The following is a 13,921-nucleotide window of genomic DNA, read 5'->3' as shown; positions in this document are numbered from 1 at the left end:
ACGTTTTGTAAAAGGTAATGCATTGAGGCTGCCAGTCTTTTCAGTAATGGTCTTGTGTTTGTCTATGGGAATTTCTCTATGTTCTTTACCTGTGGTAATGTACACATCTGCTTTTATATTCATAAGAATTAGATCATATTTGACAACACAACATTACATTGAATCTAATTTGTTTTGATGGAGTGAAGAATAATCCCAGTTCTAAAATTTCTATTTTCATTTTCTCCCCTATAGACTCTCCTGCCACCGCAAACTTTAGTCAACATCTCCATCACCCGTTCTGGCTGCTCCACAAATCTCAGTGCTGTTCTCCAGGCTGAGGACAACCAGAAAGGCAGTCTTATTCTGTACCTAACTTGTTTCCCCAGTCTTAGTCTGAAAGCATCCATCCAGCACTCTATAGAGGCAATAAAGACTCAGGCATTTCCCTCCCACGGGGCACTAATTCTGAGTGTCTCAACTGCACATCTGCCTGGTGTGGAGGCTGGCCTAGAGCTGGGACGCTGTTATTTCAGAGGTAAAGTGGGGAGGACCAAAGAATCAGAAGGGGACCGTTCTTTTTACGCTCTCAATGTGACCAGCTACTGTCCTGCTCTACAGGTAAGAAATCCAAGTTTTGTGTAATAGTGCCTATTATTATCCAAACCTAAACAAATAATATGTATAAGGAGTAAATGTTTCGGTTACTTCTAACCGAGACAAAAGCCCTGAGATTTCCTACATGATTCACCCCTGTCCATGTTATCACAGCCTCTTCTGAAATACAGTTTCCAGCCTGTTAGAAGTTCAAGTTACAGGTCATTTTTCACCCGCGGCAGGGCAAAACAATACCATAGATGATACAGCTGCTATGCTAAATCTTTTAGCTTCATAAAGAAGTAATCTATGTTCTTACACCTGTCTTCCATAGGAAATGGTCATCCCAGTTTCCATGGCTCTTCAGGGCCTCCTGTCAGTCTCCCCCTGCCAACTGACGGTGACCTCCTCTCTGAGGGCAGACAACCAAGACCTCAACCTGGAACTGACACATTCCTGCATGCCTCAGCATCTCTCTGGGACCCTCACTCACTCCTTCCCTGGGTTGAGGAGTCGAGGTCTGCCACAAATGATCTCCATAGAGACTACTGCTCCTGGAGGCCCTGAGCAGAGTGGGACCCTGTTCTTCAAAGCTGGGACATGTCACATTAGAGCCAATAGAGTCATAGAGGCCAAAGGAAGGGCACAGTGGGTCTGGGCTTTGGAGTCGAAGTGCCCAATCTTAGAGGTAGGGCTTTGTTGATGATTACTGAAGCTTTGACGTGGATGAAAGTTAAGTTGAAAGATAATACAGTTACTCAATCAATCAATCAGTCAGAACAGGTTTCTACTAGATCATTAATCTTGATTTGAACTACATCAAACCCATAGTAAAATTTAAGCATCACTAACCCTACAGGTAGAAACATTTTCAGCTGAAAGCCAAAAGACCGTTGTGATTGTGGCATAAAGGATCATTAGTCAGGATGCTAATTGGTGCATGGGGCGTTAGCACAATATGTGTGGAAGATGTTTTTATTTTAATCATACTTACAAAAAGACATAAGCACACACATACTGTATAAATAAAGGAGCAGAAAGATAGATACCCATGTAAAAAAAATCTAAAAAGAAAAATAACAACATAATAATAAACTCTCTGTCATTATACATTTACAGTGGATAATGTTTATATTTCACTCCAAACTTCGCTCTGGTTTGGAGTTTTTTCACCAACCTTGAAAAGTTTAATTCTGATCTTCTTTCAATATTCCCTACTGGAATCCACTGATACTTAAGAAAACTTTTGAGGTGTCCAGTATTTGTGGTAGAGTTTTATTTGCTTTATTTGCTACCACTGTCAGTCAAAATGACAGCAGTCTTCTTATTCCCCCCCAGGGGCATTTCAATGTGTCAGTGCGGCAGGACCCTGAGGGTATCTGGACAGCCACAGTGGACACTGATCTGGAGGGCAAAAGGGCTTTCCTGAGGCTTAATGCTAGGGCCTGGCCGGAGCTGAGTGTTGAGGGTGAGCTCATTCACAACGCTGCTGCTCTCAGGGGTTTACCTGAACACAGCAGACTGAGAGTAACCAGCAGGGCTGGAAACCGACGCTATGACACAGACGCCCTCATTCAGATGGATGATTGTGCTGTTTGTGCCAGTGGAGCTGTGATGTCACAGTCAGGCCTGCAGGGGTCAGTAGTGTATTACAACAACTGCACACTGATTCAGGTACAGATACCGCTGAATGCCGTCTTTAATCATTCACACAGAATATTAATTACCTATCAAATCTAGAATAATTTCACTGCATCATTCCCTGTTTGTGTTTCTAGGCGTGGGGTAGTCCAGACAGGATGCAGGCCTCTGGGTTGTTGGTTGTCTCCCCAACTCTTGCTGAATCTCAGGTCTCCATGGTGGTAGATGATACAGAGTTACAGGCTTTACTGGCTCTTAAGAAAACGAAGGTGTGGAATTGCACAAAACCATTTGTGATTTTACATTTGTTACTTTTAAAATATGTCAATTAATTCCCATTAAAATGCGATAAATTTCACATTTCAATTGTGTTGCATGTGACGTAAAGATGTTGCCTTAATTTTTCTGTTATTTATTCAGTAATGTTGTTGTTGTTGCAGGACAAAAGTGAGGCATCACTTAATCTAAACCACTCCGTGCCTGTGTTGAAGAAGCTAGGTCTCCCAGCAAATGCCACAGTAACAATAAATTCTGAGAGTCACGGCAATGGCTCGTACTTTTACATATTCAGCAGCAGTGCAGGACAGCAAAAGGTAAGAGCATTAAATAGCATACTAAAACTGTTTTTTCAAGGGATGTTTGGTCAAATGCTCTTTCAAACTACAGAAGCCCAAAGTCTAGAACTATAGTAATGTACCCTACATGTATTCATAAACATACCCCAGCTGACAATTCATCTTTGAAAAAATAAGACAGAAGCAAAGAGAAGAAATCTGTTTCCTTTTGTGTGGTGCTCTGGTCCTTCAGAGGAAATTAGATTATGGATTTTCTATCACAGCTGCTGCAATTGATATTCTGAATGTTTTACAGCTAACTCAAGAGATGACAGTGTCAAAGATGTCTGAAGCAGTAAGAGTGAAGAGTCAGTTCAGGCACACAGTGAACTATCTGAGGAAATTGGGAGTCCCTGGAAACAACAGCATTCAGGTAAGACACTCACGTAGATTCAGCCAAGCAGTTATCAAGAACTGACAGTTGAATAACGGAAAACACCTCAGTCAGTCCCTCAGATAATTAATATCACAATGACTGTGTGTGAAGGTCGACCTCGGTTCTTCTGAGGGGAGGGCCTTCACCTTAGAGTCCCAGTTTGGAGGTAAGCAGGCAGGAGGGAGACTAAAGATGAAATGTTTCCCCATGACCAAAGAGATAAGCGGAAGTGTGTGGCACAGCTGGTCATGGCTACAGGATAGAGGACTACCGCTCAATACAGAGGTAACTTAATTATGGTCTAAAGCACCCAGTTCTTTACATTATTGATTTTTTGAACTGGTGAGGTATTGTCTTAGGTCTTATTTTTTATCCTTGTGGTTTAAATGCATCACTTTTTTGTGTTATTTTTCTGTTTTCCAAAAACATTTAATTGTCTTTATTAGGGTAAAACAAAACAACCCTCTTGTGATTTTTGCTTCTTCAAGGGTCTATGTTCCATCCAGGGAGTCTTTTCTCAGCTTCAGTCCAGGGCTCAGCTCACTGTGGACGGACACAAGCTACTCGCCTCTGACTTCAATGTCAGTGTGGGTGATGGACGTCTGGCCCTGCAGCTCTCCTACTCTCCACTAGCTTCGAATCAAACAGGGGCACAAATCAGTCTAAACACTACACTGACTGCTCAGTTCAAAGGTCAGATTGTTTTAACAGCTGGATTTAATATGTGTGTGCTTTGGCCCAGCATCTTTACAAAAGAGGCTTTTTACAATTTTTAATCTCAGGATGGTGACGAGGGGCTATTTAAGTATTATGGCTTTAACCTGTAACAACAGTGCCCTAATCCTGTCTGCAGGTCCTCTGCGGAGCGGCTCAGTAGATGTTCGCTGTCGAGACTGGAGGGTCCGAGTGGTGGGGGACGTAGGAGGCTGGAGGGCACATGGAGGGTCCAAGGAGGCCAGAGTTACACTTAAACATACTGTACAGGGACACACTAGTCCCGCTTTACAGGTGAGGGAAGCATGTCCTCATAATTCCAACAACTTTGTTCTTCTGCGCTAACCCACCTCTGTGACTCTTGGTATAGCTCGAAGCCTGGGGAAGAGTCACGGAGTCACAGCTGAGGTGCTCCATGGCTGTGAACCCTGAACTCAGCTCATCTCTTGCGCTCATTGTCCAGGGACACCATCTGCCTCACAGGTACACACAAGCACACACATGTCAGTCACACAAGCTTATAACCAAAATCTGAAAATAACACAAAATACCAAACCATACCCGCTCTCAATCAAACACATATACATACACATGTACTTTAAGTGATAGGTGTTCTTTTGTCCAGCAAGGACCTGATGGTGAAGGTAGTCCAGAATATCCCCAGGATGTTGGTCTACCTGCCTTCTCAGCTCAATGTCCGCTCTCAGGTGGGTTCTTACTCTCAAAGGCACGCCTATTAAGTCACATTCGAATGAAAATGAAGCAACCTGGTCTGCCCAAGCTGTGCATAAGGTGTGATTTTACTTTTTTTTATATGCATGTGTAATGCAATTCGTTTTGTCACAACAAGTCACTACCTCTCCTCCCTGTCTCCAGCTGAACCAGTCTCAATCCAGTGTGTCAGGTATGTTGGAGGTGTTGTCAGGCAGGAGGAGGCTGTGGGCTCTGGGGGAACTTGCAGCCATCGAGAGCGGATACAGACAGGCTCTGGAGCTTGAACACTCGTGCCCACAGGTATTTTTTTGGCAACACTGCTCTATAATTCCGGTCTCAAGGATGAACACACACAGAATGCGTGCTATTGGCTACAAACAAACAAAAAAGAGAAGTGATTGGCATACTCTCACCTCTACCATACCCATATGTACAGTATTTTCCTCTAATCCTTGACCAAAATTTAATAGACATTTTCATCTTTCCAAAGCCTGAACATCAAGATGAAACCACATAGTAAATGTTTCAGTGACTGCTTTTTGTTCTCTAGTTGAAGCCGTTCCCCAGGACTGTAGCAGTGCGGACGGTGTATGAAGCCAGGAACTGGAGCTACCAAGTTCAGCATGGAGCTGTGTGGGGCAATCAGGAGTTTAGTTTGTCTGGTCTGTACTCTGCTCCTCCAGCACTGGAGATTGGGAACCAGACCTTGAATGGTAAAAGAATTGCAGAGCAACTCTGCAGAGCTACACAACTATCAATGGGACATTGTTTGTTGATTTCTGTCACATCTTTTGGCGGTAACAGGGCTAAAAAATAGACAAAGCAATGGAGCTACTGATGAGTGAACAGCTCTTGATTGTGAAGTGCCACTAACCACTTCAGATTTAAGCTGGCCACAGATTTTTGATGGTTTAAACTTGTCCCTGATCTTAGTTAAGATCAACTGCATTCCTCGCTGGACCGGTTTGGAGGTGACACTGGAGCGTTCCCTACAGGGCCGACTAGACAGTTTAACACTGGGCTGGACGAGGCATGGGCGACAGGAGCAGGTCAGACTGTACAAAGTGTGTCATGGCCCTGAAAACCCTGAAAAAATATCATTTAGTTATGGTTGCTCAGGAGCTGAGGTTGACCAATTACAAAGAAAGAGACAGGGACATTTCCAGCTGATCTGAATTATAATGTAAAAAAACACTTTAGGAAAAAAAAAAATGTGAAACTGACCTTCAAAAGCTGTTGATCTGTGAACAAATTCCTAACCACACTGGAAACTACTGGGTTGTTAGTGACAGTGGTAGAAATGCAGCTACAGTGATTTAAATATCCAAATTATTTCACAGAAACACACCTTTTGCCTGTTAATGAATAATCCCAGAGCTTTATTCAATTTCAAGTCAGAGCATCTGTTTGGATTTGGGTTATGCTTTCTGTGGTCGTTAACTGTGGATTGTTCATCTGAAGGTCAGAGCTCTCAGCTTGTGGAGTCAGTCAGAGGAGATGAATGAGACCAGGCTGGAGCTGAAGCAGCCGTTCTCCTCAGCTCTCGGCCACCTGTCCATTCACACACTGTCACACAGCTCACAGAGGGAGCAACGCAGCAGCCACCAGGTACATAAGGATCTTGACACTTTTATTTTTAAATACAAAACTGTCTGTCTCGGCACATAATTTAACCTAGAGAGGAATCTCACCACTTTTGTTATTTTACTATTTGGCACATATGCCAAAACATTTGAAACAGCCGCCACAATTCTGTACAAAGATGATCAGTTGTGACCCTATTTCTCTTAACTCAACCTCTTTGTGAAATATTAAGTTTCTCAGTACAATCTAGAACAAACTAAATGCAGTTTTTTTATATTAATTATTTTTATCTGTCAACTGTTATGGACTCCACGCAATAATATTTTACTATTCATAATGCTGTTTAAATTAAATTACATTACATTGTATTGTGTAATTTAAGTACAGAAGTGAGAAGTTGTTTTTTTGTACTTTACAGTACATTTTAAGGAAGAATAGAGTAATAGGTCCATTGCCCTTTGTTACACAGTGAGTCACAAAAAATGGCTTACAAAATATTTTGCATAGAATTTTGCAATCATTTGTAGAAATAGGTCACATTCATGGATACTAGAAGGAAATCAATAGATATCTGAATAATTTTTAGTGTATACGTTTTGGTAAGACTGAGGGTTTTTTTTGTTTTGGGCTTAACTGTGTTTTTGTTTTTTTGTGCATGCAGACCCACCTGTCATGGGACAGCCCAGTCCCAGTCAATGTCTCCCTCAGCCTGAACAAACAGTGGCAGACCAACTCCAGCAGGGGGCAGGCATGTGCTCTATTCTCGACAAAACGGGTTTGTGGATCCCCTATAGTTTCAAAACTCTTCATGCTTTTGAAGAGATGGCCATATTAATGCAGAGTGCGTGTTTACGTATGTGTACGTGTTTGTTTGCGTATGTGGGTTTGTGTGTGTGTGTGTGTGTGTGTGTGTGTGTGTGTGTGTGTGTGTGTGTGTGTGTGTGTGTGTGTGTGTGTGTGTGTGTGTGTGTGTGTGTGTGTAGATGGTAGTATCTTCTGTTAAAGGTTGTGTGTCCGTGGGTCAGGAGGGAAAGTCATATTCACAAAATGCAGAGCTAAGATGGGACAACAGGAGTGTCAAACAAAGCTTGAAGTACCAGGTATTCCTCTCCATACTGAAATCAAACACTTAATTTGTACAGGCTACCCTGTCTGATAGCGAATGGCTGGTGTTCACAAATCTCACTTTGTGTTTCTGCGTTGTTTCTAGAGAGGTCCACGGGGAATGCACAGCCTTCAGGTTAATGTTGGGTTGGACAAAGTGTCTCCTGCACCCTGTCCTTCACACACTCTGCTGGCCAAAGTCCAAACCAACCTCAGGGACCATTTGGAGCACACAGTGCTGCTGGGCCTCTGCCCCCTGCAGCCTGTGAGTCCACACACATTTTCAACACTAAATATAGTGCAGTTATCATATTATCATGTCATCATGTATCTCCGTGTGTGTCTCAGTCTCTTTCATGGTCAGGATCCCACAGAGTGAACTCAGGAGAGGAGCTGTTTTACACACAGTCTCGCCTGTCGGTGACAGGACGCCCCTATCAGTGCAGCCTCACCCTCGCCCTGACCAACGCCTCCACTGCTCAGGGAACCAACATGTCTCTTTTCTCTGAGGTAAACAACTAGAACAACCCTCTGGTGAATAGGCAACAATAGTGTGTCAATACAATATTTTCATTACATCGCTGCTAACACTTCAGTGTGATATTGCATGAAATGGCATGAGATTTAATAGCACACTGTGAACGGAGGCTGTTAATGCTGCTACTCTGTGTGTGTGCTTTTGTATTTCTTTATAAACCTGCAAAGTAAAGACATTTTAGTCGATTCTCACTTCTTCAGAGCTTGATGTTAGAATTACTTTAGGGCAAGGATTTGGGACACACATGTAGGTTTGATAGTTTAAAGGAAGAGAATTTGGGAATTTGGAATATATGCTTATTTGCTTTATTATTTTTAGCTGAGAAGATCGATTTCTGCCAAAAAATGCTTTTTTCTAGTATCAGTGAAGGTCCTCATATATATATAAGTACAAACATATGTGTATATACTACACAGTCTAGGATAGGTAATTGGAGTGTGGAAGTGGGGGGAAGTGCCCTCTCTTGGCCACGGGGCTCTGGTCTCCATGTGCAGGTCAGACTGGACCGCAAGGATAAGATCTGGCTGAACGGAACGATAGAGGGACGATGTCTTCACACTGCAGCAGGTTATATGAACGGTAAATACAGAATAATCTCTGCAATTTTTGCAAAAATTCCAAAAGAATATTAAAGCTATGATTAAGGAGAATTCACTCACTTCATGTCCAGGTCCAGGCCTTTGTGAGGACCTCACAGTGGTAGCATGTGTGGAAACGAATCGCAGTTTGATGTTGGATGTACAGAAGAGAGACGGCAGCGGCAAATCTGGAACTCTGGGCAGTGTGTCTGTGGGAACAGCCGATCAGAGGCTGATGCTGAGAGCAAGTGGCTGTTTGGAGAGTCTAACGGCAGTGGAGGTATCACCAATGTAAAAAAAAGTAGCTAAATTTAAGCTTCAATACAGTCTGACACTTTTAAATGTGTGTTTTTTACAGGCACGGATTCACTCTTTGAGCTCTCGGGTATGGAATAAATTGTTGGAGAGAATCAAGACATTACAGAATCTCCTCACTGAATTCAGACGACAGGTAACCACAACACAACAAAACTAGGGTACTTGATGTAAACCTTAAGCTTAGCCAAGAATGGGGTATTATGGATCTAACTCGGGTTTAAATGTGCAGTTTTTAATGTGGTAACTGCTTCTCTTCACAACGTTCTCTGCAGTCCAGAGCCACTGAGCTGCTCCAGGAGCTGAACGTTTTGCCCCTTCATGTCTCCCAGCGAGTTGAGGCTCTGCTGGGGCAGAGAGACAAAGGCTTGTTGGGTCTGTGGCAGAACAGCCACCTTCGTCACACCCTGACCGACAGCCTGCCTCGCTTTCTGAGTCTGCTGCAGCACGCCTCGCTGCTGGGACAACAGGAACTAAGGAGTGAGTGCAGAGAGATGACGCTAACCAGTCTTGTCAGCTTAATGGAGGCCCATATTTTGTGCTGTTAAAAAAATATTTGATTTGGTACTTTTTCTTTTACTTAAAGTACAGACAGGTCTACGAGTGCAGAAGCCACAATGCATTAATGGCATACTGTAGATGTGTATACACAGTAAATTTGGTTTTTGAGTCATGGCAGAACAGTCAGTCCCTGTCTTTCCTCACAGGCAGAAATCTAATTTTTTCAAGAAACTCAAACATAATCTAATCCTCTCTTCCTTTACTTCATTATCTGAAGCATGAAAAACGTCTTCTGTAAGTGACGTAATTAAATTTTTTTTTCTTACGTGAGCACAGAATTTTTGTGTTGCCAGGATAAAGGCCATAGTCATGGAGTCAGCATTGGGAGGGATCAAATCTGCCAGGGAGGGGGGGCAGAAAAAATACAAAATTTGAAAGCACATTTCCTGCCATTCTAAAATATTTAAACATTCACAAACACATGGGGTTTTTGTTTAGTTTGAATTTGTTTACAATAATGTCTAATAGTGTATCGCACGGAGCCCCCCTAGAGTCAGCTAAGAAAGAAAAAAGCCATGTGTAAATCTCTACTCTTGGTTTACAAATCCATGCACACAGTTTATAAATGGTACTCTCATAAGTCAATGTGCACGGATTTGCGAATGACTGCTTCAGAGAACAAGGAATGGTAAATGCAACGTTACATAATGGAAGCTGTGAAACGTCCAGTGCAAAGCACAATATAGCATTAAATCGACCCATAAATCTAGAGACATTGGAATTAATTGCCGGATGCAGTCGCCGTCAAAATACTCCATTTCTTTTTCCCCTTAAGAAAAAAGTTGTTTACAGGTCTGTGAGCATGGATTGCTAATAATTTCTGATCTGAATGGTAATGATAATTATATCAAGAAACAATGACTCATCTCTTGTACTACTGTATACTTCAATCATCTGACTGGTACTCATTTTCTCCCTGCTCTCAGCTTAGTTTTTTTCTTTTCTGAGGCTGCCCAAAAAACTGACGAATGTCCCTGCCACCCTTCCTCTTGCTCATGAGACTCACTGTGAATGAAAGCTGACTGTAATAAAACTGCTTGCACTTCACTCAAACAAAAATTAATAATGCTATTCAGCATTATTGGTAAGCATGCAAGTACGGCTATACAGTATACTATACAAATATTCAATAAATGAAAGCTGCTACTGTCTACATAAATCACACATGCAGTGCAACATAAATGATCGACACTTAACTCAAACTTCGCATGGACTTCCGGACAAATATAGAAGACAGAAAAGACAGAAACGTTAGCTGAAGACGCCCGTGAGCAACAGTGTTGGTTTCTGGGTGAATGTGTGGCTAATTAACTTTCCAGGTAATTAAGCTAGTGATGGTTGACTTTGTTTGTTTCCTCTCCATGCAATTCCTGACATTTTTCTTAGTGTAATATTCCCTATTTCCACAATTACCCTTCCAGCGCAAAAGGATGTATTGACGTTAACATTACCCCTTCGTGCATGTCCTGGCTGTAGTGAGGTGTTATCATTGGTACCCATCAACAACTGATGGGAACACAAATGGATCCTCACTTCATCCAATGCTAGCGAGTAGAATTTGCTCAGTATGTCTGGGCCGTTGGTTAGCTAATGCACGAAAGTATGCTAGCTAGCTAACGTTCTGACGGGAATTTAGCATAACATTGCAAGACTAAAACCATTCACAAAATTGTCATTTTCAAAACACTTTACGACAACAATCACAGTCGAAAGTGATACAGCCTACGTAACACTGATATTACATTCTAATTTTCAACTTTTTAACCTACCTACAGCAGTCGAGCACCGTTTTCTGCCGCGGTAATGCAACACCACTTTGACAAACCACTCACAGAACTGCAGTACACCGTAATACTAGCACCGCTAGTAATAATAATGGCAGTTTGTCAAGTTTAGTTAGGATTATGATTACATTTGCTAGTGATTATTGTGGAATGGCGGTGCGTGGTTGCCTGTCATTGCATAGCAATTTTTTTTTAAATTTATATTTTATATATCAATATTTTGGGGGAAGAGTGTCCCCTCCAATTTATATTATAATTTGGCCCTGGCCAAGATACTCCAACCACTGCACTCCTCACTGTTTTGTGACTCATTTTCAGTCTCTCTGGATGCCTGAATTGTGTAAAAGCATAAGTCAAACCCTGACCATTATGTGATCCGGCGTCAGGGCCCCTGGCCACTCTGGCAGGTGTGTACCAGGACGTGAATGGCCAGCGGCTGGATGCGCTGTGGAGGGATGTTGTTTTGATGTGGACCGAGAGGCTGGTGGAGGTCTTGCCTGCTCTGCTGGGGAACCCTCAGCTGAGGCCGCTAGCTCAGGCCGGCGTCGCCACACTCAGTGTTGCCCTGGATGTGGTGAGGAACCTGCACAGTGGTGCCTTTTCTATTTTTGTCGTAGACCATAGTTTTATTAGTATTAGTCATTTCGGTTTGAGTCAATTATTTCATTTTGTAGATATTTTTTTGAGCGTGTGCATGTCTGGTTCTTTGTCAGTGAGTGTGTTTATATGTACACAAGTATCCCAGTTATGACTGGGGTTTTGGAATATCCTGGTTATGTGTTGTTCATGTAAGTACTCTGGTTTCAAAAACTTGGATGAGCTCATATTCTGGATTTGAGAAACCTGGGTGTGATAGAAACCAGGTTTTTGATCAATGTCTGCCATGTTTCCCGGTGCATTATCAACTCGAATTATGTAGTATGTTTATGTAAAGCATAAAAACATAAATTTTAATGATAAACCTGTAAAATGTAATTATGATTTACCTGCCGAAATAAAAGTGAAAGTCTGACTTTGGTAATGCGGAGTACATGGAGAGGCTAAATCCAGTAATGTGGAGGTAAATTAGGTGGTATAGAAATGTCAGCTTTGCTGGATGGGAAGAGGTCAAAGGCCAGAGCTGCACTGATTTTAGAGTCATGTTTAAAGGAACGTTAGTATCCAGACTTCTGATCATATCCTAAATATGATCAAATCCAGGATTTAACTAAAAACCAGGATATTAATCTACATGTAAATGTTCTCATGAGTGTGTATTAAATGTTGATGTTTTTAAATTCAGGCAGGACAGCATACCTACCACTGGGTGGAGACCAGGTTGGCCACGGCTCTGTCTGGAGTCAGGAAGCGACTGGCCACTGTCTACAAATTCTCCCCTAGGTACTGTACATGTCTGAGACCAACATGAAGAAACGCTGTCTACACGCTTCCTTTAATAAAATGACTTCAAAATGTCAGAGAGGGGATGATTTATTCTTTATGTTATAGTATCCCGATCAGACCCAGCAAGAACTAATAGCGAAAGATGTCTGGGTAAAAGTGATATAGAGATATAAATGTTATGATTTGTACTGATTTGACTACAAGCTTCAAAGTTTTGCGCTTGAGCCAGAGCAAAACAGACGTAAGAAAATGATTCTACGAAAGATATTTTTGAGCAGTATCTTTTCGGTTTTTCCAGTGTGTGTTCAGTGACCGTGTCAGTGCCGCTGCCTCCGCTCCCCCGGTCGAAGATGGCCGAGGCCGGACTGCTGGAGATCATTCTGGAGGAGTGGCTCCTGAGGCCCCTGCAGACCCTCGCCTCCATCAGACCCACTGCTGAAATTTACCGCCTTAAGAGGAAGATCATGGATAGCCCATTTATACGTAAAACAAACAAAAATTTTTACGTTTTTCAACAATATATGCATAAGACAGCTTTAATAAAGGGCTTGGTAATGTTATTTTATATGTCCATTATTTCCTGATAATTTTGTGAAAAGAACTATGTAATGTGTTACTAATCATTAGGGAATATTATAATAATTTCAGTTATTTTAGTTATAGCTTAGTTAGTTGTGCTGAGTTTATGAGCATTTATTCAATTCCAAACGAATTTCCTTGAAGGATTACCTTCATTTTGCATGTTCAGCTGGCCTGCTGTGTACTGACCAAAAAACAGTTTTAATTGTTTGTTTTAATTAGAATAATTAAATAATTGTTACGTATTGATTAATTATAGCAATTCAACGCTGTCTCAGTTTTCTTTATTATTAATACCAAATCTGTGAAACTTTTTGGGAAATCATTAGGAAACCACAGACCTGTAAAATAAAGTGTCTCATGTTTCTAAGACAGTAAAACATGTAAATGATGGATTTAAAGTAGTAAAATGTCTCTCTGTCTTTATCTTTTTTCTCTTTCCAAAAGACGAAGCTCTGCTGGTGGCAGATCAGTTCATAGTGACGTTTGACGGTCACCTGTACGAACTGCCAGGTTCGTGTCCGCTACTCCTCGCCCGAGACGTTAGCACTGACGCGTCATTCACGCTGCTGCTCAATTCAGACTCACAGAGCTTCCTCCTGATAGAACTGAATAACAGCACCATAAACCTTCAGCACAGTGGACAGGTATGTGCTAATGTTGGTGACAAAACTTGGCTCAGTAAACACCAGAAATATGAATTAAGCGAGTGTGGATTTTGAAATGTGTACCTGATTTGCGGCATGTGTGAGAAAAAATATCAAAGGCTTCTTTCAGTGTGTCTTTTTTTTTTTTTTTTAAACAGGAGAATTGAAAGGAAAACATTTTTTAAAAGGTGTTTGTGTCACAGGTGAAGGCCA

General features: G+C 41.8%; 1 protein-coding gene across 1 annotated transcript; it reads left to right on the top strand.

Moving 5' to 3' along the window:
- The first annotated feature begins 300 nt into the window (after positions 1 to 300).
- Positions 301 to 13,783, top strand: LOC120798939. The gene is made up of 26 exons (XM_040143732.1): positions 301 to 600; positions 911 to 1,264; positions 1,915 to 2,250; positions 2,355 to 2,486; positions 2,658 to 2,810; positions 3,088 to 3,204; positions 3,319 to 3,492; positions 3,696 to 3,900; positions 4,061 to 4,215; positions 4,292 to 4,404; positions 4,547 to 4,628; positions 4,798 to 4,935; positions 5,186 to 5,348; positions 5,569 to 5,684; positions 6,097 to 6,243; positions 6,881 to 6,994; positions 7,203 to 7,319; positions 7,430 to 7,588; positions 7,672 to 7,833; positions 8,356 to 8,440; positions 8,532 to 8,719; positions 9,030 to 9,234; positions 11,486 to 11,673; positions 12,382 to 12,479; positions 12,781 to 12,965; positions 13,509 to 13,783. The coding sequence occupies exons 2-26, from the start codon at positions 914 to 916 to the stop codon at positions 13,781 to 13,783; spliced, it is 4,158 nt and encodes a 1,385-aa protein (XP_039999666.1). The 5' UTR covers positions 301 to 600; positions 911 to 913.
- The last annotated feature ends 138 nt before the right edge of the window (positions 13,784 to 13,921 follow it).

Source organism: Xiphias gladius, chromosome 14, assembly GCF_016859285.1.
Source record: "Xiphias gladius isolate SHS-SW01 ecotype Sanya breed wild chromosome 14, ASM1685928v1, whole genome shotgun sequence".
Lineage (NCBI taxonomy): Eukaryota > Metazoa > Chordata > Actinopteri > Istiophoriformes > Xiphiidae > Xiphias > Xiphias gladius.
The sequence above is the reverse complement of the archived record's forward strand: the minus strand, read 5'-3'. Positions and strand labels throughout refer to the sequence as shown.

Bases quoted from the DNA above. Each gene is read 5' to 3' on its own strand.
- LOC120798939 (XM_040143732.1), top strand. From the start codon at position 914: ATGGTCATCCCAGTTTCCATGGCTCTTCAGGGCCTCCTGTCAGTCTCC. The intron at 6,244-6,880 runs GTACATAAGGAT...TTGTGCATGCAG, and splicing joins AGCAACGCAGCAGCCACCAG to ACCCACCTGTCATGGGACAG. The intron at 8,720-9,029 runs GTATCACCAATG...CGTTCTCTGCAG, and splicing joins AGAGTCTAACGGCAGTGGAG to TCCAGAGCCACTGAGCTGCT.